General features: G+C 46.4%; 1 protein-coding gene across 5 annotated transcripts in view; it reads left to right on the plus strand.

Moving 5' to 3' along the window:
- The window catches only part of LOC133355385 (FERM domain-containing protein 4A-like), a 308,322-nt gene that overhangs the window by 148,589 nt on the left and 136,406 nt on the right, over positions 1 to 23,327 (plus strand). For all 5 annotated transcript variants that reach the window (XM_061572640.1, XM_061572639.1, XM_061572642.1 and 2 more), the window contains exons 4-5: positions 1,075 to 1,167; positions 22,140 to 22,224. In XM_061572640.1, coding sequence (XP_061428624.1) covers positions 1,075 to 1,167; positions 22,140 to 22,224 — 178 coding nt within the window. The remainder of the gene's footprint in view (positions 1 to 1,074; positions 1,168 to 22,139; positions 22,225 to 23,327) is intronic.

Genomic DNA, 23,327 nt, shown 5'->3' on the forward strand with positions numbered 1-23,327 from the left:
GTTTTGCCTTTCCTTGATGTACAATGTCGTCCGCGCCATAGTGTCGGATGAAGGTTATTACGCTTAGAACTGTATGGATTATGCGTAATGTATCGATTATTGTTATTATCCATAGAGATTGATTTCTTCACGTGACGTGAAGCAAAATACAGCCGAGGCCGATAAATATTGTCAACTTACAATTTTGAAGAACACATTTATTGTGGAGAAAATGGCAATAAGCTCGCTCTGTAACTTTGCTACTGTTGGAATATACTGCACTTAAGATTATATGGTGGTGTTTATTCAGACTTTATAAATGTATCTTACAAACACACCGTAGCTGGCTGAACCGATATCGTGTAATGTTTGTAAATCAATTCCTTATAAAAAAAATAAATGTCTTTATCTGAGCGGGAAAATGTTGGAAGTTAACGCGTGCCACCGTAAATGAACTGGCATTTTGTTTTTATTATAGAGATGAATTACTGGATAATAAGTGGGTTGGTAGGTTGAGAAATCGAGGGTCAAATAATGGCTTGATGGCAGATTGTCCTTCCTCCACACCTCCAATTAGCGTGATTGGCTACTTACTGTGTGAAAGACGTTTAACATACATGCATACAATAACAGCAAAACTTGGCTTGACAACATCACAGTGTATCAAGAGCCCATTAAGAGAGAATATACTAGATGTTTCAAAATGTGAAGACACGAGTTAGTTTGGATTCAATATACAGTAAATGTGAAAACTAGCTTACGCTACGATGCACTGCCTAATAACCGTGATCTTGCCATTAACCGTGTGAAATACATCCACCTGATTTCGGGCTTGCTCATCAAGCTAATTGCCTTGCCCACGTCTCTTTTTTTGCGCACGCACTACAAAAACTCATCCGAGACGGTCCAATGGGGATGCGTCCGTCCATTGTGTACCTAGCACACTCTATAGGTCTGGCAGTAAACACACAAGCGTTGGAGGAGAAGAGGGGGGGAGTGTGTGGTTACCTTGGAAACTGTCCATCCGTGCTCTCTTGAAAGTGAGCGCATCGCTTGGGTGGCGTGTGTGCCACTCGTGTGTGTGTGCGTCTACAGAGGGCATTGGAACTGGCTTCATCTCGAGCGCAGAGTCTTGGACCACGAATTCTGCCGAACTTCGGGGCCTGTCGTACTATTCTTCTCTGTCCGGTGAGTCTCTTGGTCGGTGAACGAGCTCACGCCATTGCCGTAGTCCAGAGTTGGCCTGATAACTTTAATCTACATTGTTTCGTGGTTGTTATTGTTTGACTTGCATCCCACTGGGATTTTTGCACACAGCGTTGAAATGCGGTGTTTTTTTCTGGAAGACTTTTGCTGTTTTTTTCCCCAGGATTTTTCTGTTGCGTGTAGTCACTTTAAGATGTTTCTTGTTCATGTTTTTGTTTTGTTTGCGGTTGCACCCGAGTCAAGAGCCACATGGCTCACAGGGTTATGTCTAATAAATGAAAACTGAAATGAATGTCCAGGTCAATGAGATCCTCGGTCCGAAATCTGGGTTTCGTAGATTAGAGATTTCGATTTTCAGATTTTGTTTATTTCATGAGGAAGGGCTCAATCAGCTGTCGGGTTTTCTTTCATGCTCGTCCTGCGATTATCTACTCCTTTTTATTTTAACCAGGTGCAAGGCCCACTGAGCTATGTAGCTCTTTTTCATAAACGACCTGTCCACAAATGATAGCTCAACGAAGTAGCTGATCATGTGGAAATTTATAGTAGCCAAATAAAAGCGGTGGGAAAACCCAGAGGACTCTGATAAAAATACATCCGACCATGGGGATAACATACAAACTCCAAATATACAGCAGCAGCAGCAGGCGTCAGGGTCGGGATCGAACCCACAGCCTCCTGGAGACCAGGCGAGGTAGTTAACATCTCCTAGCCACCGTGATGATTATGAGAGAGAGACACGCAAACTCCAAATATACAGCAGCAGCAGCAGGCGTCAGGGTCGGGATCGAACCCAATACCTCCTGTATACCAGGTGAGGTAGTTAACATCTCACCAAATATATAGTTATACAGAACAGATATTAGTTTCAGCCACCCCGTGATTAAAACCGAGTTTCAAGTTCAAGTGAGCTTTAAGTGGTTATCTGCCCAGTCACCAATGGGTGCCCAATAATTATCATTTTAAGTTTGGCTCATCGCTGAATTAGGCGTATTGCAACTCTGAGGACTACGTTGACTTTGGTTGTCATTTAACGAGCACTTCTTAGCGGGGCACGTGGGAAGGGTGCACCAATGGATCAACTCCACTTTGCAGGCTTTACGTTTTACGTGAAAAAAAAAGTCACGTAGATAGAAAATAATAATAAAGGAAAACGACGTTTCGGTCGCAACACAAGCGTCCGTCATCAGGTGAGGACGAACACTTGTGGTTGCGGCTTTAACGACACATTTATATATTTACGCGATCTAACCCACAAAACCTCTATTACGGATGTTCTTTTTGTTTCGCCATATGACCAGGTATCCATTGTGTAACCAGGTGCCTGTCGAAAACGAGCATGTATTTCCCCGTGCCATAATAAAACCTGGTGTCGGTTAAGAGGCCTGTTGAAATCACTGTGGCTGTACATATGATGCACCCTCTTACTGGCGTGGTCTATTGTAGCTGATAATACAATCATGGACGGACAGGGGGTCTGCTTCAGCACACGAAAATAAAAAAAATAGTCTACTACATGAGCATGTAGGCCTACTGGATCTGATATTTTCTCTCATCAGCTTGCTTAAGCACACATTCTCTGGATCAGTTTTGACTTTCTCAGTTTCGTCAGCAGCCGCGTGTGCGTGTGGCCCTTTTGTGCTGGGTTCTTACCTGACCAATCAGCCTATTTTATATTTTCTTCTGACGTATGGCAGTTGTAATGCATGCATGTATGTTGAGCTTATTTTGCGCCTTACGTAGGCAACCGTACTAATCAGAGGTGCGGGCTAATGATGAGATGTTGTGTTTGTTCGAGCACCACCGCTAAAATAATAGTCACTACATTTTCCATACGAACGTTCGTAATCCAGCGTGTTGTTCCTTCACATAGTGGCTTTTTCCCCCAAAGTTGTAACTGAAAGGCAGCAGCAATACACAATGTTGCCTGATTTGTTTATGTTACTTTTACGTGAAAAACATGTTCGGCTATACCTGGACACAGGCAAACAATGTGTTGGACGGATCATCGTTACTTGAATATAATTTTATATTTTGCATACGTCGACATGATGTTGGGGGGAGCTCTCGATACCAATGTCGAGGGATGGTGGCCACGACGACAAGGCTCCAGGAGTTTAGAGATTTCGTGTCGTTTTGCCGTTCCTCCTCTGTTGGAGGAGCGCAGACTACAGTGGTGTTTACGCCACGGCCCGTAGGGTTACAGACCGTGGCACCACCTGTGTTTCTTGTTTTTGTTACCTCAGATACAACTAATGCCATCATCTGGACGAAACGGATGTCATCAATTTGAGTTGTCCACAGTGATATTGAATGACTGTCCATTCCATGAACTAGAGCCGAAACGATTATTGGGCACTTTATAATGAATTTTTTTAAAAAAGAACAGCCTCTTGTCTTTTTTTTGTTTGTTTAAAAGGAGTAATTTGACCACGTTGTGTTCGTCAGTAACACGCAGTGGGAAAACAAAAGGAACGAAAAGCGTGTGGGGGGGGGGGGGGAGGATGGGAGATCAAGGAGGTAAGCGATGATACTGGTAGGAACCTCCTGGTTACACCAGCCCACAGGGGATTATTGTGTCCGTCCGTCCGTCGTGCAGGGAGGGGCTGGGTGGGGAGGGAGGGGCTGGGTGGGGAGAGTGGGGAGGGGCTGGGTGGGGAGGGTGGGGCTGGGTGGGGAGGGGAGGGTGGGGAGGGGCTGGGTGGGGAGGGTGGGGAGGGGCTGTGTGGGGCTGGGTGGGGGGTGGGAGGGGTGGGGCTGGGCTGGGCTGGGTGGGGAGGGGCTGGTCACCCCGTGGTGCCCTTATAAAACTCAACGTTTAACCTACTCACGCCGGCTTGTGCCTGCCCTCACAGTCGGCCATATTTGCGGAATACACCACGCCGCCGTTGACCCTGGCCATTGACCGAGCAACCCAACGTTCCTACCAGCTCCCTCCGCAGGAATGTGTTTACGAGGAAACGGACAGCGGAGCGCGAGGAACGCCACGAAGAGAGAGAGAGAAGGGGCCGCATCGTGTAGGGGCGGTAGTTGTGTGTTTTAAATTATTAATAAGGGGGTCCCTGAAGGATGATGGCATGGCGTTAGCGTGCGTGCCGCCACTGGAGTCGGTCGTAGCGGATTAATTGTTACGTTTAAATTGTTTATGCATTTTTAAATATTTTTTCAATAAACATTGTCACGTATATAAAATAAAAATGTATATGAGCCCGGTAAAGAGCACGGGCGGCAAGGAGGAGGGGACGACAAATGTTCTGCGGACAACAGAGCCCGGGTTCAGGGGCCTACAGGGCAGGAAAACGGGAAGAGCGGTCGGGGTCACTGCCCCCCCCCCCTCGCTACTCACGCAGGGGGGGGGGCAGCGATCGGAGGGGGAGAGGAGCGAAAAGGGGGGTCGGGTGGGGGGGAGCCGGTCATTGTGGGATAATGAATAGTTCGATTCGTGTCGCCACCGGCAATTTCTAGCAGGTATTCAAGCTGATCCACTCTAATGTGGATCCCAATTTTCCCCATAACGAGGCCGCTGAACGGAGCATGGCACACTTTTGTTTGTGGGTGACTGAACCGAGACCCCAAGCGTGAACACGAATCGTATCTAAAACAGATTTATATTTTTTTAAACATCTGACCCCGTCTCAGAACAGGGAACGATGACTATAAATGGGCCTTCAGTTTGAGCTGAATAAGGTAATGATCGATGTATCTGTTTGATTGATTGCCTGGCACGGGAGAGCTTTTGCATGGTGGCAGAAAATGATGGCGTTGGCGTTTGTCAGACTTGGCCAGTGGTCGTATGGCGCAGAGACGGAGCCGTGTATTAACCCACCAACAGGCAGACGTCCGCGTAAAGTCGATCAGCAAACGATGGTGGGAGCAGCTTAGGGGCCGTCCATAAATGACGTCACGCACCTAGGGGGGGGGGGGTGAGAAATGTGACGTCACATCAAAATGCGCAACTTTTAATAAATATAGACAACACGTTCTACTTAATTAAATAGACTTTTTTAATAAATGTTTTCTCCTACAGCATCAGAGTGCAGCGCCACATTAAATATGCACTACAATGACAATAGTTTACAGCGATTTGAAGCATGTTTTATTTATTTGGGGGGGGGGGGGCAGGGATTTGTGACGTCATAATTGAGGGGGGGGTCTGACTTTTTGTGACGCCGTGTGACGACGGGGGGGGGTCGTAAAATTCGTCCAAAATCGCGTGACGTCATTTATGGACGGCCCCTTACTCGGTGGTGCTGTGATGGGATCACTTCACTCCTATTTGTAAGGTTGAGAGTTCAAATCCTGGTAAAGAGGACAACTCAGCCTTATCATCTCCCTGGGGGGGGGGCAGGGGGGGCGAATACAATAATTGCCGCACTGACTTCCAATAGTGTAGCGATGTTAGCGCAGGCGTGGACGGGGGAAGTCTTTGGTGATTGTCTTACGGAGACACTGGCCCACAACCGCGTGGAATGTGGAATGTCCACGACTGGCTGGGAGCCGTCAAGAGAGATGTGAGCCGCTGCTGCTGCTTGGTGCTGCTTGCTGCTGCCTGCTGCTTGCTGCCTGCTGCTGCTGTTGTTGTTGCTGCCTGCTGCTGCTGCTTGCTGCTGCTGCCTGTTGCTGCTGCTGCTATTGCCACTGCTGCCTGCTGCTGCTGCCTGCTGCTGCTGCCTGCTGCTGCCTGCTGCTGCCTGCTGCCTGCTGCTTGCTATTGCTTCCTGCTGCTGCTGCTTGCTTTTGATGCCTGCTGCTGCTGCCTGCTGCTGCCTGCTGTTGCTGCTGCTGCTGCCTGTTGCTGTTGCTGCCTGCTGCTGCTGCCTGCTGTTGCTGCCTGCTGTTGCTGTTGCCTGCTGCTGCCTGATGTTGCTGCTGCCTGCTGTTGCCTGCTGCTGCTTGCTGTTGCTGCTGCCTGCTGTTGCCGCTGCTGCTTGCTGTTGCTGCCTGTTGCTGCTGCTGCCTGCTGCTGCTGCCTGCTGTTGCTGCCTGCTGCTGCTACTGCTGCTGCTGCTGCCTGCTGCTGCTGCTGCCTGCGGTTGCTGCCCGCTGTTGCTGCTGTTGCTGTTGCCTGCTGCTGCCTGCTGCTGCTGCCTGCTGCTGCCTGCTGTTGCTGCTTGCTGCTGCTTGCTGTTGCTGCTTGCTGCTGCTTGCTGTTGCTGCTTGCTGTTGCTGCCTGCTGCTTGCTGCTGCTTGCTGTTGCTGCCTGCTGCCTGCTGCTGCTGCTTGCTGCTGCTGCTGTTGTTGTTGCTGCCTGTTGCTGCTTGCTGTTGCTGCCTGCTGCTGCTGCCTGCTGCTGCTGCCTGCTGTTGTTGCTGCTGCTTGCTGCTGTTGCTGCCTGCTGTTGCTGCCTGCTGTTGCTGCCTGCTGCTGCTTGCTGCTGTTGCTGCCTGCTGTTGCTGCTTGCTGCTGCTGCCTGCTGCTGTTGTTGCTGCTTGCTGCTGCTGCCTGCTGCTGCTGCCTGCTGCTGCTGCCTGCTGCTGCTGCTTGCTGTTGCTGCCTGCTGTTGCTGCCTGCTGCTGCTGCCTGCCGCTGGTGCTTGCTGTTGCTGCCTGCTGCTGCTGCCTGCTGCTGCTGCTTGTTGCTTGCTGTTGCTGCCTGCTGCTGCTGCCTGCTGCTGCTGCTTGTTGCTTGCTGTTGCTGCCTGCTGCTGCTGCCTGCTGCTGCTTGCTGCTGTTGCTGCCTGCTGTTGCTGCCTGCTGCTGCTGCCTGCTGCTGCTGCCTGCTGTTGCTTGCTGCTGCTGCATTGTTCGTTCGAGCATGGGAGCCACGTTGACTTCTGGGTTTGAACCGAGTGATCGAAATCCCTCGCTTTGGAGAAAAATAAAAAATGAATCAAACGTCATATTTACTCCCCTGCTACTTCAGCGGAGGTTTCCATAGAGACTGTTTTGCTCTCAGAGGGCAACGAAAAATGGCCTTGGTGGTAAGCCGAATCTCAGCGATCTCCTCGGCGGACACTTTAGTGGAAAGGTCTCTAATCCGTCCGTCCTGACTCCCCCCCACCACCCCACCCACACAAGCTGCGTGGACAGCGTGGCCCCCCCTGGTGGCTACCCCCCCACCCACCCACGCGATCCGCCTGTCATAGGACTCGTGCGTGCGGTGCGGGGTGGGGGGGCAAGTGCGGGGAAGAGCAAGGCGGTGGTGACGATTCGTTTCTGATTGAAGCCATCATCGAGGAGGGCGACCGATTTCTGAAAGTGCTCAGCGGCGAAAATGGGAACGCAGCGCGGAGCGAAAGGCTCGGTCCTGCAATGAATTGGATACATCTTATTCAAGCTCGCCTTCTCCCCCCCACCCCCCACCTCCCCTCGAGATGCCACCGTGTGAAGAGCAAATCTCCAATGACGAGTCAATACATCGTTCCTGTCTGAGGAAAGGCCATTACCTGAAATATTAACCAATTATCATTATTATTTTCTAATGATGAAGGCGGTGAGTTTCATGGAGAGGCACGGTTTGATTCCCAGTGAAAGCACGTGAAACATCACCCACCCTTCGTGTTTTTTTTATTATTTTTGTTCCTTTCCTTCCTCTAACCCAGTGGTTCTTAACTTGGGGGTGCACACAATCCCTGGGGGTGCGAGATGCCCTTTCTGGGGGTGTAAGACATGGCCAGATATTTTTGGAAGGCAAATCATCGAAACACACATTGAGCACAGACACGTAAGTACAACTACTTTGTTTCATCAAACCAAGGCCGTAATTATAATATATAATGGGGGGGGAACACATCCCCCCCCCAATATTCAAATATGCTTAAAATGTCCCCCCCCCCCCCCAATATATTGCTATAAAAAAAAATGTTGCTATGCTATGTAAATAAAAACAACAATTTGCTAAACCTTGGCCACAATATCTGGACTTGTCTTCATGTAAATCAATGCATACATTTCTGTTTATATTATTGTGGTTATGGTTGTACTTTATTAATCCCTGATCTCTGCCATTACATACAATGAAACAAGAAGTGGTAAAAAAATAAAAACAGAGCAATGTAATACAATACACTATTAGACATTATTGTAAACAAGTAAATAAAAAGTCCATCCCATGTGTTAGTGAATTTTTTTATATTTTAGGCAGGAAATGAGTTTTAAAATTTAGATATTTTTCTGGGTTGGGACCCCCAGACACCCTGGAAGATTTGGTCCCCCCCCCAATGTTGACTCCATGGCTACGGCCTTGCATCACACCCTATGTATTTCTTAACATTCGATACTTTTGTAACGATTGAGAATCAAAGGGGGGGGGTGCAAGGCTGCAGTAAAGGTCAAAAACGGCTGACGGTCTATTCCCTATCCACCCAGCGGTAGCATTGGCACGCTCTTGGAAGTCAATCGGTGGCCTAGCCATGGGTGGTAACGGCCACGCATCGCGACCGAGTGGCCTCGACTCAGAGGGAGGCCATCCCTCTGCAAGGGAATCGAATCCCTGTTGGTGAGACCCCGGCCCGCCATGCCTTTCATCATCGCTGAATTGAATTAACTAGTCAATACGGCATTGCCAAAGTTAACCTTTTACTCCCGCAAAAAAATGTATTTCTAATTGTGTTAGCAGATTCGTGCCGTGAGATGATGGATCCATTGGGATATCTCGCAGAAGAGTGAAAAGCTCCACGCTAGTGAAAAAAAAGCTTCACTTTGAGTAGCCTTCGGGTGACCTCGAAACCACGCAGTAGGCGACAGCCCCTTCCCACCCGCTCAGCCACTGAGAGTCCCGTTCACCATATGACAGTCAACCTGATATTTGTATGATAATTGATTTTTTACCCTTTTATCTGGCAACAAAACTGACACCTTTTTTTACAAGGAGTCATGTTTGCATTGACCACAATACCTGGAGTCGGAATGCAAACAAAAAACTTAACTCTGACAATGTATGCACTGTCCTTGAAGTTGATTTGTCCACACCCGAGACAGCTTTTTTTAGAGCCTAGTTTCACATGGTGTTGGACCAGATGACGCCAAAAGGTGCACAACTCAAGGACAATGAACCATCAGAGTATGAGAGCTCGGGGTAAGCATTTACACCATTGGAACCTCATTTGCCAGTAACAAAATATGATCATTGGTTTTTTACCCTTTTATCTGGCAACATGCTTACGTCGAGCTCTCGCTACTCTTGAGAACCCTGGACCTAACTTAACTTTTTTTTATTTTACCAGGTAAAGGGCCACTGACCTATACAGCTCTTCAGAAATTGGTCACAAATGATAGCCCAATGAAGCAGCCTAACACGTGAAAATCTATAGCAGCCAAGTCCTCCAAACGTGTGATGTTGATTCTGAATCTGGAGGGAAAACCCGAAGGACCCATAGGAAAATCCACACGATCACACGGAGAACATGCAAACCCCGAAATATACAGGCGTCAAGAGTCGGGATTGAACCCATTACCTCTTGTGTACCAGGCGAAGTAGTTAATATCTCTGCACGCCCTTAGGCAGTGGTCAGCTGAGCGCTCTGACCCCTGAGCTGCCCGGCCACCTAATGGACTGCAGACCTGACCCTTGTACGCATTGCCATATATTGACATCCTTACCACACTAATCGTTTTGAGGGTGCTCATTCCACGAGAACATCTCTCATCAAGCATCAAGCTTAACAAGTACGGAGTGGTGCTCACCTTTGTTGGACGTCCTGAAGCAATTGGTGGAAATTCCACATTCTTGTGGCAAGTGGGGGGGGGGGGTAGGTAAACCTCTCCATTTGACCGCCAATTCCCCACTACGCGGTACCTATTTTATTCACCCTGTAGCAAAGCAATGGCGATACTTGGTGTAATTTGATCAAATTAATAATGTAAATATTCTTACTTAAATTATATAAAGCGGCTCAATTGACTGAAACCTTGATTAATAATAGGGCCAATGCCGCCTTTTCTTTAACACACTAGTTCGTTTTACAATAGAGATACGTCGTCGCAATGGATTCTGGGCTACATCTTCTTGGTTCTTTCGGTAAAGTCACGTAGAAGGGAAGTAATAAAATAATAAAAATAAAACATCATAAAATAATTCTCACGACGTTTCGGCCACAACGCAAGCAGCCGTCCTCAGGTGAAAACCAGGTCTGTCGAGGCGACAGCGTCTGAATGCAGACGCTGTCGCTGTGAGAATTATTTTATTATGTTTTATTATTATTATTTTATTACTTCCCTTTTACGTGACTTTACCGAAAGAACCAAGAAGATGAATCCCTGCAGTCAAGAAAGCTTTAAATCGAGATTCTGGGCTAGTTACTAGGTTTCCATTGATTTTAGTGACTGTAAAATGTGATTATAAGGCGTGTGTTTGAAAACAGACTCCACTGTAGTGGGTCATGGACACTGGTCGATCCATAGAAAGTCTGGCCCTCGTCATAGCAATGTGGAATGGTCTCCACAAACGCGAGACTACTAACAGAGATAGCCATCATACGATGCACGTGGGGGGTGAGGGTGCTTTTAACCTGCTCTGGAGTCATAACGCGGTTTTAAATTAAGCCAACGTGAGGTCGGTGTGACATTCCATCTTAGTCCAATTACGCTGGGATTGTTGATCACGTACGCGGTGTGTACAAATACAACCACCGGCGTTACATGTCAAACAACAAAACATTCCACGCATTCGTCAATGACGCTGCCTTGAAACGAAATATATGCGATCATCGACGTTTTGGCCAAATGTCCTTTCCCCATATCAAATGTATTTGCCATACATTTTGTTTCCTTTAAGGCCACACATTGGATGCTAGTGAGGAATTTGTTGAGTTTTGTGTTGTTGTTGTTGTTTGTGCTTGTGCACCACCACCAATGCAGCAGCAGCAGCAGCGCCGGCATGAAATAATGTTGATTAATTTTGAGTCCATAAGTCACAACAACGGGGCCTCTTCAGCACTGCTGCTGCCGCTGCTGCTGCGTACGTTTTCCTGTAGATGGGGGTGGTGGTTTGGGGGAAGGGCGCATGGGATCGTCTTCAGTGTGTGCACATTGTCAAATCAAATCCATCGTTATATCGCGAAGTAGGCATCAGTGCAGGAGTGTACAAACAACAATAATGAGAAAGAAAAACCCTGTCACGACCTCAGAGTCAACACCACACTGTGCAGGAATGGCGCAACGACACGAACTCTTAACTCCTGAAGCCCTCTCGTCGTTGCCAGCAGCAGACCTCCATATTCTTAGGTTTTTTCGGTAAAGTCACGTAGGTAAAAATTGAAATTAATTAAAGTAAAATAAAAATAAAATATTATGTTATTTTATTTTTATTGAAATTAATAAAAGTAAAATAAAAATAAAATATTATTTTATTTGTATTTTACTTTTATTAATTTAAATTTTTTACCTACGTGACTTTACCGAAAAAATTAAAATTATTAAAAGTTAAATAAAATTAAAATATTATATTATTTTATTTTACTTTTATTAATTTACATTTTTTACCTACGTGACTTTACCGAAAAAACCTAAGAATATTAATGCTTGCAGTCACGAAAGCTTCCAATCTAGAAGCAGACCTCCACTTTGGCATCTAGCTCCCGAACATCTTGCTGCTGATGCTGCCGCCGCCATCATGCGCAACAAGAGCCAAAGGACATGGGAGAGCTGTAGAAATATCCCGCGGTGTTTCACGCTCTGCAGAAATATCTTTTGTGGGAAGGCGTCGGAAAAATTCGTCCCGTCCTCGTCATTCCGTGAAACGTCTGAACGCGTCGTCACACTAACGCATCGTAATAATAATCTATATATATATAAAAGGGAAATTTATGAATATGTGTGTCTGTTCGAAATGTTTAGCATACTTCCCGACATGCAACAAACTTGAAATTTGGCATGTGGGAAGCTTCCAGACTCTACACAATGCAAAAAGTATAAAAATATAATTTAGTATTTGAGGGGGGGGGGGGGGGGAGGCGCAATAATGGATATATTTTGCACGGCAAGTGAGCGGTGACGTCACATGTGTGATGTCACATCTGTGACGTCACGTCTGTGATGTCACATCTGTGATGTCACCCGCATGCGGCAGCGTCACGCAGTGTGTCTGCTGACGTCACGCAGTGTGCCTGCTGACGTCACACATCCCCCCCCCACCCTCCGCGTAGGCCGTGTGTTAATCCAAGACAAGAATCCAAGTCTCGGGCGATGCCGGCTAGTAAAGCTAGTTTAAATATAAAATGTCTGGATGGAGCAGTGGAGCGGTGATGCCGTGGTTTGCGCACTGCGATATGAACCCGGTACCAGAATTAGATTGCTGGCCACAGACGAGCGTTTATCCGATATTGTGGATACTTTAAAGTCTTGTCTGGAAACGCATCTTCTTAAGTCAGTTTATTAAATGACGTCACGCACCTAGGGGGGGCGGGTGTCAGACATTTGTGACAATGTGTGACGACGGGGGGGGGGGGGGTGGTGAAAAATGTGACGTCACATCAAAATGCGCAACTTTAAATAAATACAGACAGCACGTTCTACTTAATTAAATATACTTTTAAATAAATGTTTTCTCCTACAACATCAATGCTAATAGTTTAAAGTGATTTGAAGCATGTTTTGGGGGGGGGGGGGGGGACACAGCTTTGTGACGTCATATTTGAGGGGGCGTCTGACTTTTTGTGACGCCGTGTGACTAGGGGGGGGGGGGGTCAAAAATCGTCCAAAATCGCGTGACGTCATTTATGGACGGCCCCTTAGCTTCTCTCTTGGCCTTTCCTTGTCCTTATTCTCACGAGGCACCTTGACACACGAGTGGAAGGCGCCTTACAAATTAAAGTAAATTATTATAAATTTAACATCAGTGGTGCATGATATCTGAACTTAGAGACACAAGCCATGATTATGTATAAACGTAGGGCCTTAGAGTGGAGATCCAGTTGGGTGGCAGTGTGGTTATCAGAACTTTCAAATCCCGGTCAATAGTCAGCTCAGCTTACGATCTCTCCGTAGTTGATCGATTGAATGCCATTTGTGAGGAAGTAAATAGTGATCATATAAATATATTGGCTCACGTCATGGGAATGTGGAATTTCCATCACAGCCTCAAGGCCACCAATGGAGATGGGTCACCCATTTTTCGCAATCGACTGATCTCACTGCACTGACAGTGAAGACCATTTATACGTGATAATAATTTACGAATTCATCCAGGAAAGCCACAACCGACCGAGCCTTAATGACTCTTTTTCAACAGGGTCCTGCTGCGTTGGATTTTTTAAAATTATATTTGTTGAAACGCATCTGAGAGCGCGCGATGCGGTGACTGTTTTTGTTCAGTTTCATTTTCAGTATTTCAGTTTAATATACTTGGTAAAGCCCTGTGAGCCATTCGGCTTTTGAATCGGGTGCAACCGCAATAAACAAAAAAACAAAAACATGAACAAGAAAACATGTTAAAGTGACTATGCGCAAACTAGAAAAATCCAGGAAAAAACTGCAAAGTCTTCGATGGCCAGCCAAAAAAAAAAAACCTCTTGCTGCCTGCATCCACAGTGCTGGATTACAGGCAGCCACCTGCAGTAGCGTGACCCACCACCACCGCCCCCAATTTAAAAGGGTTCAGTTCTGCTTGCCACCGTCAGAATGCTGGGAATTTTCATTCATTGCACTGCAACGGCAAGTTTTTCTTATTTTGTGTTTGCACTTCTAAATCGGACCATTAGCATTTGTAAGGTCAGACGTAAAGTCAAACTCTTGTAGATTACGCTATGAAATTTCATTTTTTTTGTACCAAATTGATTATTATAGTGGGGATGGTTTAGTAATTCTTCAGCGCCATTTATATAAATCAGCGCAGCTTCCACATCATGATAAATACTCTTGACTGATGCTCTTCATGAATAATGCATCGCTGCCAAATGAAGGGAAACATTATGTATTTTCTGAACCAAATAATTAGTCATGTGGTAACGCACTTGCCTGCTGCCTGTGATTTGATGGAATTTTCGCAATTCCGAGAAACAATTTGATACTAGAAGGGATTGTTTTTGTCTTGCTTGTCCTATCTCTTGCTTGTACTGTCTCTTTTACACCATTTATTTTGTACTCTCTGCGCCAAGGTGGTAAGCTGTTAACTACTTCACCTGGTATACAGGAGGTCATGGGTTCAATCCCGACCCTGACGCCTGTATACTTGGAGTTTGCATGTTCTCCCGGTGGTCGCGTGGATTTTTCTCCGAGTCCTCTGGTTTTTCCCTCCACGTTTAGAATCGACGTGTGTTCAAAGTATGTGGTTGCTATAAATGTCCACGTGATGGGCCACTTCGTTGAGCTATCATTTGTGGCCAGGTCGCTTCTGAAAAATATCTATATATCTCAGTGGGCTTTACCTGGTAAAATAAAACTACAGTAGTTGAGTTTCATGTCTTGTTTGCACTTAGACGGCCTGTGACATCCTTGCCGTATTGTTTTCATGGACATTATTTCCTGTCTTATATACATTATCTTGGTTTTTTCAGTCTCATTTGCATAATTAATGTTCTTTGGTTCTTTCCGTAAAGTCACGTCGGTAGAAAAAATAATAGATCACGACATTTCGATCGCAACAACAAGCGACCGTCCTCGAAGACGGTACAAATACGACAGTGAAAACAAGACATGAAACTCAACTTTCGGTAGAGTCACGTAGGTAGAAAAATTAAAAATAAATAAAGCATTTATTTTAAAACAATTTATTTTATTTTATTTAAAAAAACATTTTATTTTATTTTTCTACCTCCGTGACTTTACCGAAAGAACCAAAGAGTATGCAATATGCGATGCCTGCGTTCTTAGAATAATTAATTTTCAATAAATCAATTGACGATGTGTATCGCACGTCTTCATATAATATGTATGGAATGCGTTTGCATTCTGAAATTGGTTCTAGTTGTAATGTTGGTGATTGATGATGATGATGACAATAATTACGTAACTTGTGTATATATTGGCTGGAGATGTGTGGCACGCAATGGTTGGCCCATTGTGCGATAAACTTGCCCATTTGATTTCGATTCACGGCCATGGCCAGCATCAGTGGCGAGCGACATTGAAATAAGTCTTAGGCGCCCTCTCAGCTGCTTCCTGACAAGCGCGGTGAAGTATGGTGAAGCAAAACCCCACAATTTAAAATAGCACGAGCAGTCCCTTGATCCCCAGCAGTGGAATTAGAAAGGATGCGAAATAAAGCTTGTTGCTATTATTCTTACAAATCATTGTTAGCAAGAGTGATATCTTTCAATCATAAAACATGACCTTCAAGATGTGAATCAAATCTAATTATGATATTGACCCTATACACAGTGAATTTGATTTTAAATTGCATTGCTCAGATGTGTGGATTAATAACTTATTGATCTGAATCTATATTATTACGGTGTCTCTAAATCAAATATGCTGAGGTGCTCAACCGTTGGCAACTGTGTGTGTCCCGCTCACAGCCAACACACAATTATCTGAACCGTTCCTGGGCCTCCCCTAGGTCGACTCAGCCTCAAATGAGGACCTGGTGCGGTTCATAAACATCGCCACTGGGGAGGCAAAGGCGGTCAGGCACGGTGCTGTCCACCCACCCTCCCTCGTGTGCCGTGCCGGCCTTCATAGGTGCTGCTTCGTTAACAGCACTTGCCCCAACAGTCTGTGAAGCCTCTACGGGGGATCTTTGTCTTTGTTTAAAATATCCTCCTGGAGTGGAAAAGAGTCCAAAATACCCTCCAGAGGTGCTCTCTCTCTCTCTCAGTACCACCACCACCACTTTCAATAACAACCACACTCTTTATTTTAACCACTCTCATCTCATGTACATTTTTATAATTATTGCAAAGCGCCTTGGAATAAGGCACTGCTATATACATTTATATAAGATTAGAAAGCTATCTGAACCAGTCCTAACGACACACACCCCCCCCCCTCCTTCACCAACGGGTGCTGAGCAGCGTGGTGATGAATGGTCAAATATCCCCCCATGGCCAACAGGACATTGGGAGGTCTCCCACTAAGAGTGGATTGACTAAACGGCGGTATGCGCAATGTAGAAATTACACATTTTGTGATGTTGCACTATCGTCGGCGAGGTTAATTCATGTGCTGCCTATTTTTGTTGCTATTTTAAAAATTACAGCCGTACCTCATTCAGTTCACGAGTAATTCTCTACGCAATTCTAGATAAATGCACGGTTCAATGCAGAATGCAGTCAAACATTGTCTGCCGAGGGTTTAACATGTGACCGTGTTTCTGGGATGAAAGACGGCACGTTCAGTTTTAATAAAGAAAAAAAATGCTGTATTTTTCGTCAATTCTCGCTGCAAAGACAATCTATTCTTCCGTTATTTATTTACCACGTTGGATGCTGATTGTTGAATGCTGCTGCAAAGGATGATTGATTCACTTCTTTTGTGCACGAGTCTTACTATATTCAGAGTTTGATGGACATTTTATCAAAAATTAGCGGGTGGTTATGATGTAAAAATAAGAAAAACACAGCTAGCCTGGCTGGCTCCAGAGGATCATGCTTAGAGGTCAGCGCAATGACCGTAGATGGCAGCGCTGAAATCCCAGGTTCAAATCCAGGCATTGAACTGGCTTCTCAACGTTAGTGAGTCTCGGATCTGATCACAAAAAAACCCATTCCATAAAATGTTCGCTTGTGCGCTTCCAAGTTACCTAAATTCCAACTCTTGAGAATAAAGCAAATCGTACTTCGAAAATGTTTCGGTTTGACTGCCACGCGACAAACATTCCTCTGTTGTAGCAGGGTGGGTGGGAATGTACTCTGTCCGCCCCCAGCTTAGAATAGAGGTCACCTGAAGGCATCTCAAAGGTGGTAGCCCTGTGATACTTTGCTCCCCTGAGCTCTTCCTACGACATTCAGGATTCCACTGCTCCGCGAGATATCCAAATTCACACTGTGTCTCCATGACGTGACACCAAGCACAGTCGGGATACAATTGGAGGGAAAGGACTAAATATATATTTTAATAAACAGACCGGCAAGTCTGTGACTGCTGACAAACTGTCCACAGTACACCCCCAAAGTTATAGAGGAACTCTGAACTTTCACCGCACACGGAATTAGCCACAGAGCCAAGAATTCGGCAGAAAAACCTTGACACCAATGACTAAAACATCTCCCCTACTCACAGGTACGGTAGTAGCCAGGAAATTATACGCGTCCTTTTTCGAGTTGGAGCATTAGTGAAGATTTCAATTTCTGGCTGCAGCCTGACAACAGTAAGCCAGAGTTGTGGCAGATGTTCTTCGTGATATTTTTAGCTCAATTAGCTGTTCCTCCGTATTCTTACGTGTTGCGCACGGATGTGTGTATGTTTAACTTTTTTTTTCACCGTACGGAGCCAACCGTGCTAATTGGAGGTGCGGGGGAAGAACAACAATCTAAACACAACAAGCAGTCCTAAAGAAATACATTGTAAATTTAGATTTGCATAACTCTAGTGCCTTTCTAATGTCGGAAGGAAGAGCATTCCAGAAGCGCATCTGAAAGTGCGCGATGCAGTGACCATGTTTGTTCAATGGTTAGCCAAAATTCCCCGCTGCAAGGATGACCAGAGTTAGCATGATGGTTTATGCCCCTTGACTAGATCAGCAAAGTATCGTGATTCATTTGTGGCAAGCACTTTGTGTGTAATGAGTGCGATTGGCTGCAAAACATCTCAACATACAGAAGACTGCAGATATTGAGCAATTGTTTGTAGCGCCGACTCACTGCCTGGCTAACGCCTTCCGGCTTGTCTCTGGTTCCTCGTGCCTCGGAGTCCGAGGCAAAGTGAACCGTGCGTGCGTTGCAAGTTGAAATTCTCAAAATTCCGATGAACTGATATGCACCACACCTCACCGCCGCCTCCTGCCTCCCGTGTGATCAATCCTCTGTGGCTGTGGCAGGTTCTACACCCAAGCGCTTCAGGTCTGCTCTTGCTTTAGGTCTTCCCCTTTGTCGCTCGTTATCCGACGTTGTGGAGGATTCTGGGAAATAACAAACAAAAAGTCCCACTGTTCTTCATCTCTACACAAAAGCAATAGATTTTCAATGTTTTTACTATAATTTTTTCCTCTTTGGCGCACCAGTGAGCACACTGGACTTGCGATAGAGACCTCGCCCAGTTTCGGTTTGATCTCCCGCTGCAGCGGTTCAAGCGCCGGGCACGTTCCTTAGATCCTCAGCGCCTCTCGCCACCCACAGCAGCGTAAGGTAGCACGCCGCAGTCGGTCGATGGGCAGGGGTCGCGCGTGGTGGAGTCAAGTGCGGAAATTCCCACCTCTTTTAAAAGTGTCTGCAACAGCGTGGCAGAGTATTGCTACGTCTAGCAGTGGAGCTCCCCCCCCCTCCCCCGTCTGGCATAAGTCGCACGAGCCAAGGCACTTGCGGGGCTTTGTATGTGCGTCTGTTGAACTTCTTATGCACCATACGTAGCCAACCAAGGGCAACGTTTGCACCTTGACCTGTAGATGGGGTTTTTTAGTATTAAAAACTATTTGTTTTATTTTACCAGGTAAGGGCCACTGAGCTATATAGCTCCTTTTCAGAAGCGACCTGGCCACAAATAATAGGTCGATTGAAGTGGCCGATCACGTGTACCACTGTGTCATTACACATCTATAGCAGCCAAATACTCTAAACGCACGTTCATTCTAAATATGGGGAGAAAACCCGGAGGACCCGGAGAATAAAAAACACACGACCACGTGGAGAACGTGCTAATTCTAAATACAGAGCAGGCGTCAGGGTCGGGATTGAACCCAGGACCTCCTGCATACCAGGCGACGTAGTTAACATCTCGCCACCGTGGCACCCAAGTATAGATATTATCCAGGATGGAAATGTATTACCCAAATGCACTACAACAGGCATCCTGAGTTTTTTTTCGCGCGTAACAGATTACATGCCCGGCGAGGTTCAGAGAGATAGTGGGGTCGGTGCGTGCCATGGGGGGGCAGGGGGGGGGGGCAAATGACGTTCAAGCCGAGTTCACGCCGCCCCCCCCCCCCCCCCCAGATATCTCGCTCAGAAAAAAATGAACCCGTAAAAACAAAGTTTTTCACTATAAATCCTTTATATGCGTGTTCAATGGGCCACAACTCAGCCCACATTGGTCTTTGAAATGGGCGGCTAGAGTCCTCTCATCCTCTGGCTTGAGATGGCTGCCACCTATGGGTCAGATGATTGCCTGCCACCATTAAGCAATTGGTAATTAAAGTATAATTTATTTTTACCTAAAAAGTATAAAATTTTGGGGGGAAATTTTTTCACGAAAATAAATTGTCACGCACAACGAGTCTGTGTGCAAAATGTCAGCGCGATTGGATCACGGTAAGTGGGTTAAAAAACGACTGAAAGATTTGCACGGTCGTAAGCGCGCAAGCAAGCAAGCAAGCAAGTGAACTTAATATAAAGGATTTAAAAAGCAATGCGCGCTGGCCACTGTGAGGGCACCATTGGCCACTGAAGCATCCCAATGTGCACGAAACAAACAAACCAAAATGTGTGGGCTCATGACATCCGCGAAGGCAGCGTGAAATGTGAACAACGACGACTTGCGGCGCAGCAAACTTTTCGCCCGCCCCGCTGTTGTGCCGCGCCGGTTCGAGATTGCGTTTCGTCTCGAAAGAGCCCCGTGTACTTTCGTTCCATTTCAATCGAGCGACCCAAATTGTTTTGCGGGTTTGTGTTTAATGATTGCAGCCATCCACACGAGTGAAATGCGATGTAAAGTAAAATGTGGGTGTTGTAGGAGAAATGAAGGTTGGGGTTTTTTTTTCAGTTACCGCCATAATACGAGCATTGAACACTAACCTTTCCTCGTCGTATATGTATGTACCGTATGTTGGACTTCTTTCACGCCGTACGTAGCCAACCTTGCGCATGGCATGGACGATATTTGTGTGTCAGCTGAATACGAAATACATTCATCAACGTGCTGGTTTATTATAATCATGCATTTTTATCTTACGAAAAAATGTATTCACTGGTGGCCACGCACAATCCTATCTCATACGCTGGCCTTGTTACACATGGTTTACCAGTACAACGCAATGCAATGCTCTTGGCCAGTGTTTTTACATTGAAAGGCCCACGGGACGTTGGCGGGTCCTGGTGGCCTTTAGTACGGAGATAGACTGATGGCCTTAATCTAAGTTGTCTTGTGGTTGTTGTTGTTTGACTTGCATCCCACTTGGATTTTTGCACACAGCGTTGGTGGACGGTGCTTTTTCTGGAATATTTTGCTGTTTTTTCCTGGATTTTCTGTTTGCACATAGTCACATAGTCACTACAAGATGTTTTCTTGTTCATGTTTTTGTCTTTTGTTTGTTGCGGTTGCACCCGATTCAAGAGCCGAATGGCTCACAGGGCTATACCAAATAAATGAAACTTTAAAAAAACTGAGAAACTAAAACAAACGACACGTGACAGACAACACCCCACCCCCCATCATCATCGTGCTGCTATCAAACCTGCAATGGTTTCAGATGTGTGGCTGCCCTCACGGTGGTGGCTAAAGTCAGCGACCGTGAAGAACGCTGCTCGATACGGACACAACATACACGTGCAGACAGTCGCGACACATTCATGTACCTGTTACTCCACGTGCAATGTACATGTATTGAAAAGTATATTTTGGTACAAATCCCATGAGCTGCCACGGCCTTCTGGGTGTGATATTGTTTCGGCAGCATTTTGTTCGACACAAGCAAAACTCCGCACCGGTTTTTTGCGTCTCATCGCTCAAGTGTCTCATCCGCAGTCAGGCTTGCCTGCAAGCAATGCTGGTGAACTGCCAGGCATTTTAAAGGCAAAGCCCCATCCATCTCTGTTAGATACGGAGCCCTGGTTCGAAGCGACGCGATGCAAAATACATAAACGCCGGACATTGGTGAAGAGGAAATGTATGCGATGACATTTTTTTAAAGTGGGGCTGTAAAATGGAACAGCCTCTTTCCATTGCTCGGTGTAGCAGTAGGACTGATGGCTATCAGCATTCCTGGGATGGCTGTGTTCATGGCTAATGTTTGGACTGGAGAGCGTTTTAGAATGTGCTTTAATTATTGTGTTGTGAACGTACGTGGACTGCATTGGAGAAACTTGCCACTTGTTTATTTATCCAGGAAAGCCCTTGCCGAATTCTCAATCATCTTTTTGCAGGAGAGTCTTATATTGCGATGCTTAGCCAGTCCCGTTTTTTTATTGAGCGTTTATTTGCCTGTGTGTGTGTAAGTTTGTATGTATGTGGAACTTCTTTTGCACCGTATGTAGCCAACCGTGCTAATTGTTGGTGCGGGGGAAGGACAACAAACTTAACACAAAAAGTAGTTCTGAAGAAATGCGTTTTGGCGATACTGTGGTGAGCGTACCAGGGCTCTCTGAACCTCGGTCGTCTGACTTTGGATTCCCGAGCCAAAGTTGACTGTCGGTGACGATCGGTCTCACGCTGTCCGGGCAGCTTTATCCTTGGCCTTAAACGAGTGCCCGGTGTGATGTGTCACGTGGACACTGGGGAGGAACAGCAGCGGGTCAGGCTCGATGTTGACGTTAGCCGTACCCCACCCCGCTGTGCTCTGCTGTGCCAGGCGGCCGTATCGCTACACTGGGTTTGGGGGATCGTTTTTTTTTTGGTTCAGGGGTATGTATATTGTGTGTGTTCTGTTTTTTCTCTCTCTGTGTGGAGCGGTGGCGTAGCGGTCAGCGCGCTGCGCTGCGAACCCGGCGACCCGAGTTCGATTCCCGCTCATGGTCACCAACGCCCGGTGCCGATTATCTGAACCGGTCCTGGGCCTTCCCCTAGGTCGACTCAGCCTCAAATTAATACCTGGTGCGGTGTGTAGTCAACATCGTCACTGGGGAGACAAAGGCGGCCGGGCAACTTGTTGGCTACCCCCACCCCCTCGTGTGCCGTGCCAGGCTTCATCGGTTGCTACTCGCGAAAAGCACTTGCCCCAAACAGTCTGTTAAGGCTATAAGGGATATATTTGCCTTTGTCTTCTCTCTGCAGGTTCTACATCGAGAGCATTGCCTTTCTGAAGGACAGCGCTACCATCCGCCAGTTCTTCCTCAACGCCAAGGCTTGCGTTGCTTCGGTAAGACCACAGAACAGAGGTAGCAACCGGGTACCCGATACCCGTACCCTACCCGATACCCGGCTACCCGTACCCGGCTGGGTACGGGTACCTGTTTGCGACCTTGGTGCGGCTGGGTACGGGTACGGGTAGGCCGTGAGTCACTGGTGAGTCACCGTTTGTCACTCATTTCCCAACGTCTTGTCTCTTCTCACAATTCAAGTTCCTAGAATCAACCCACTCGCGCCTGCAACATGGCTTCATCCCAGAGGTCGCAATCGGGTATGGGTACGGCCGGGTACGGGTAATGAATCAAAACCCGTTTGTGACCTCTGCCACAGAAGGAGGGGGGTACAGAGGGTTACCCACTTTTTACCCCATTAAAATCAATCCCGCAATCATATATCTCTTGTCAATTTACATATTTATAACTTGTGTGTGTTGGGGGGGGGGGGTTGAGATATTTTGAGGTATCCGCAGACAAATTGGTACTCCGTGTAGACTTGGGGAAAGTGCTTTTAACGAGCAGCGATAACAAGGCTGACGACACAGAGGTGTAATGATGCACTGATTAATCGCTGAATATGGGTTCCTGTACTCATGATTGCTTTCGTGTATGCCAATGCTGCATGAAGCTGTCACTCACGATGCACGTGAACATTTTAATTTAAGTTTTCATGGATCACTCCCTCCTCTTAAATAGTTAAATAGTTTTTTTGTTATTGCTTTGACAGATTTGAAGCTTTCGTGACTGCAAGGATTCATACTCTTAGTTTTTTTGGTAAAGTCACGTAGGTAAAAAAATGAAATTAAAATTAATAAAAATAAAATAATAATTAATCACGACGTTTCGGCAAATCTGGCTGTGACGGTCCCACCTGATGACGGAGACTTGTGTTGCCTCCGAAACGTCGTTATTTTTATTATTTTATTTTTTCTAATTTTAATTTAATTTTTTTACCTACGTGACTTTACTGAAAAAACTAAGAGTATGCCTTGACAGACTTTTGGGGCAACCGCTGTTAGGGCCATCACAGTACACGAGGGGGGGGGGGTGGCCAGCACCTTGCCCAACCGCCTCTGTCTCTTCAATGGCGATGTTTACACACAGCACCAGGTACTCA

Source organism: Lethenteron reissneri, chromosome 51 (genome assembly GCF_015708825.2).
Source record: "Lethenteron reissneri isolate LAM-NWPU_2019-01 chromosome 51, ASM1570882v1, whole genome shotgun sequence".
In the NCBI taxonomy this organism is placed as follows: Eukaryota; Metazoa; Chordata; class Hyperoartia; order Petromyzontiformes; family Petromyzontidae; genus Lethenteron; species Lethenteron reissneri.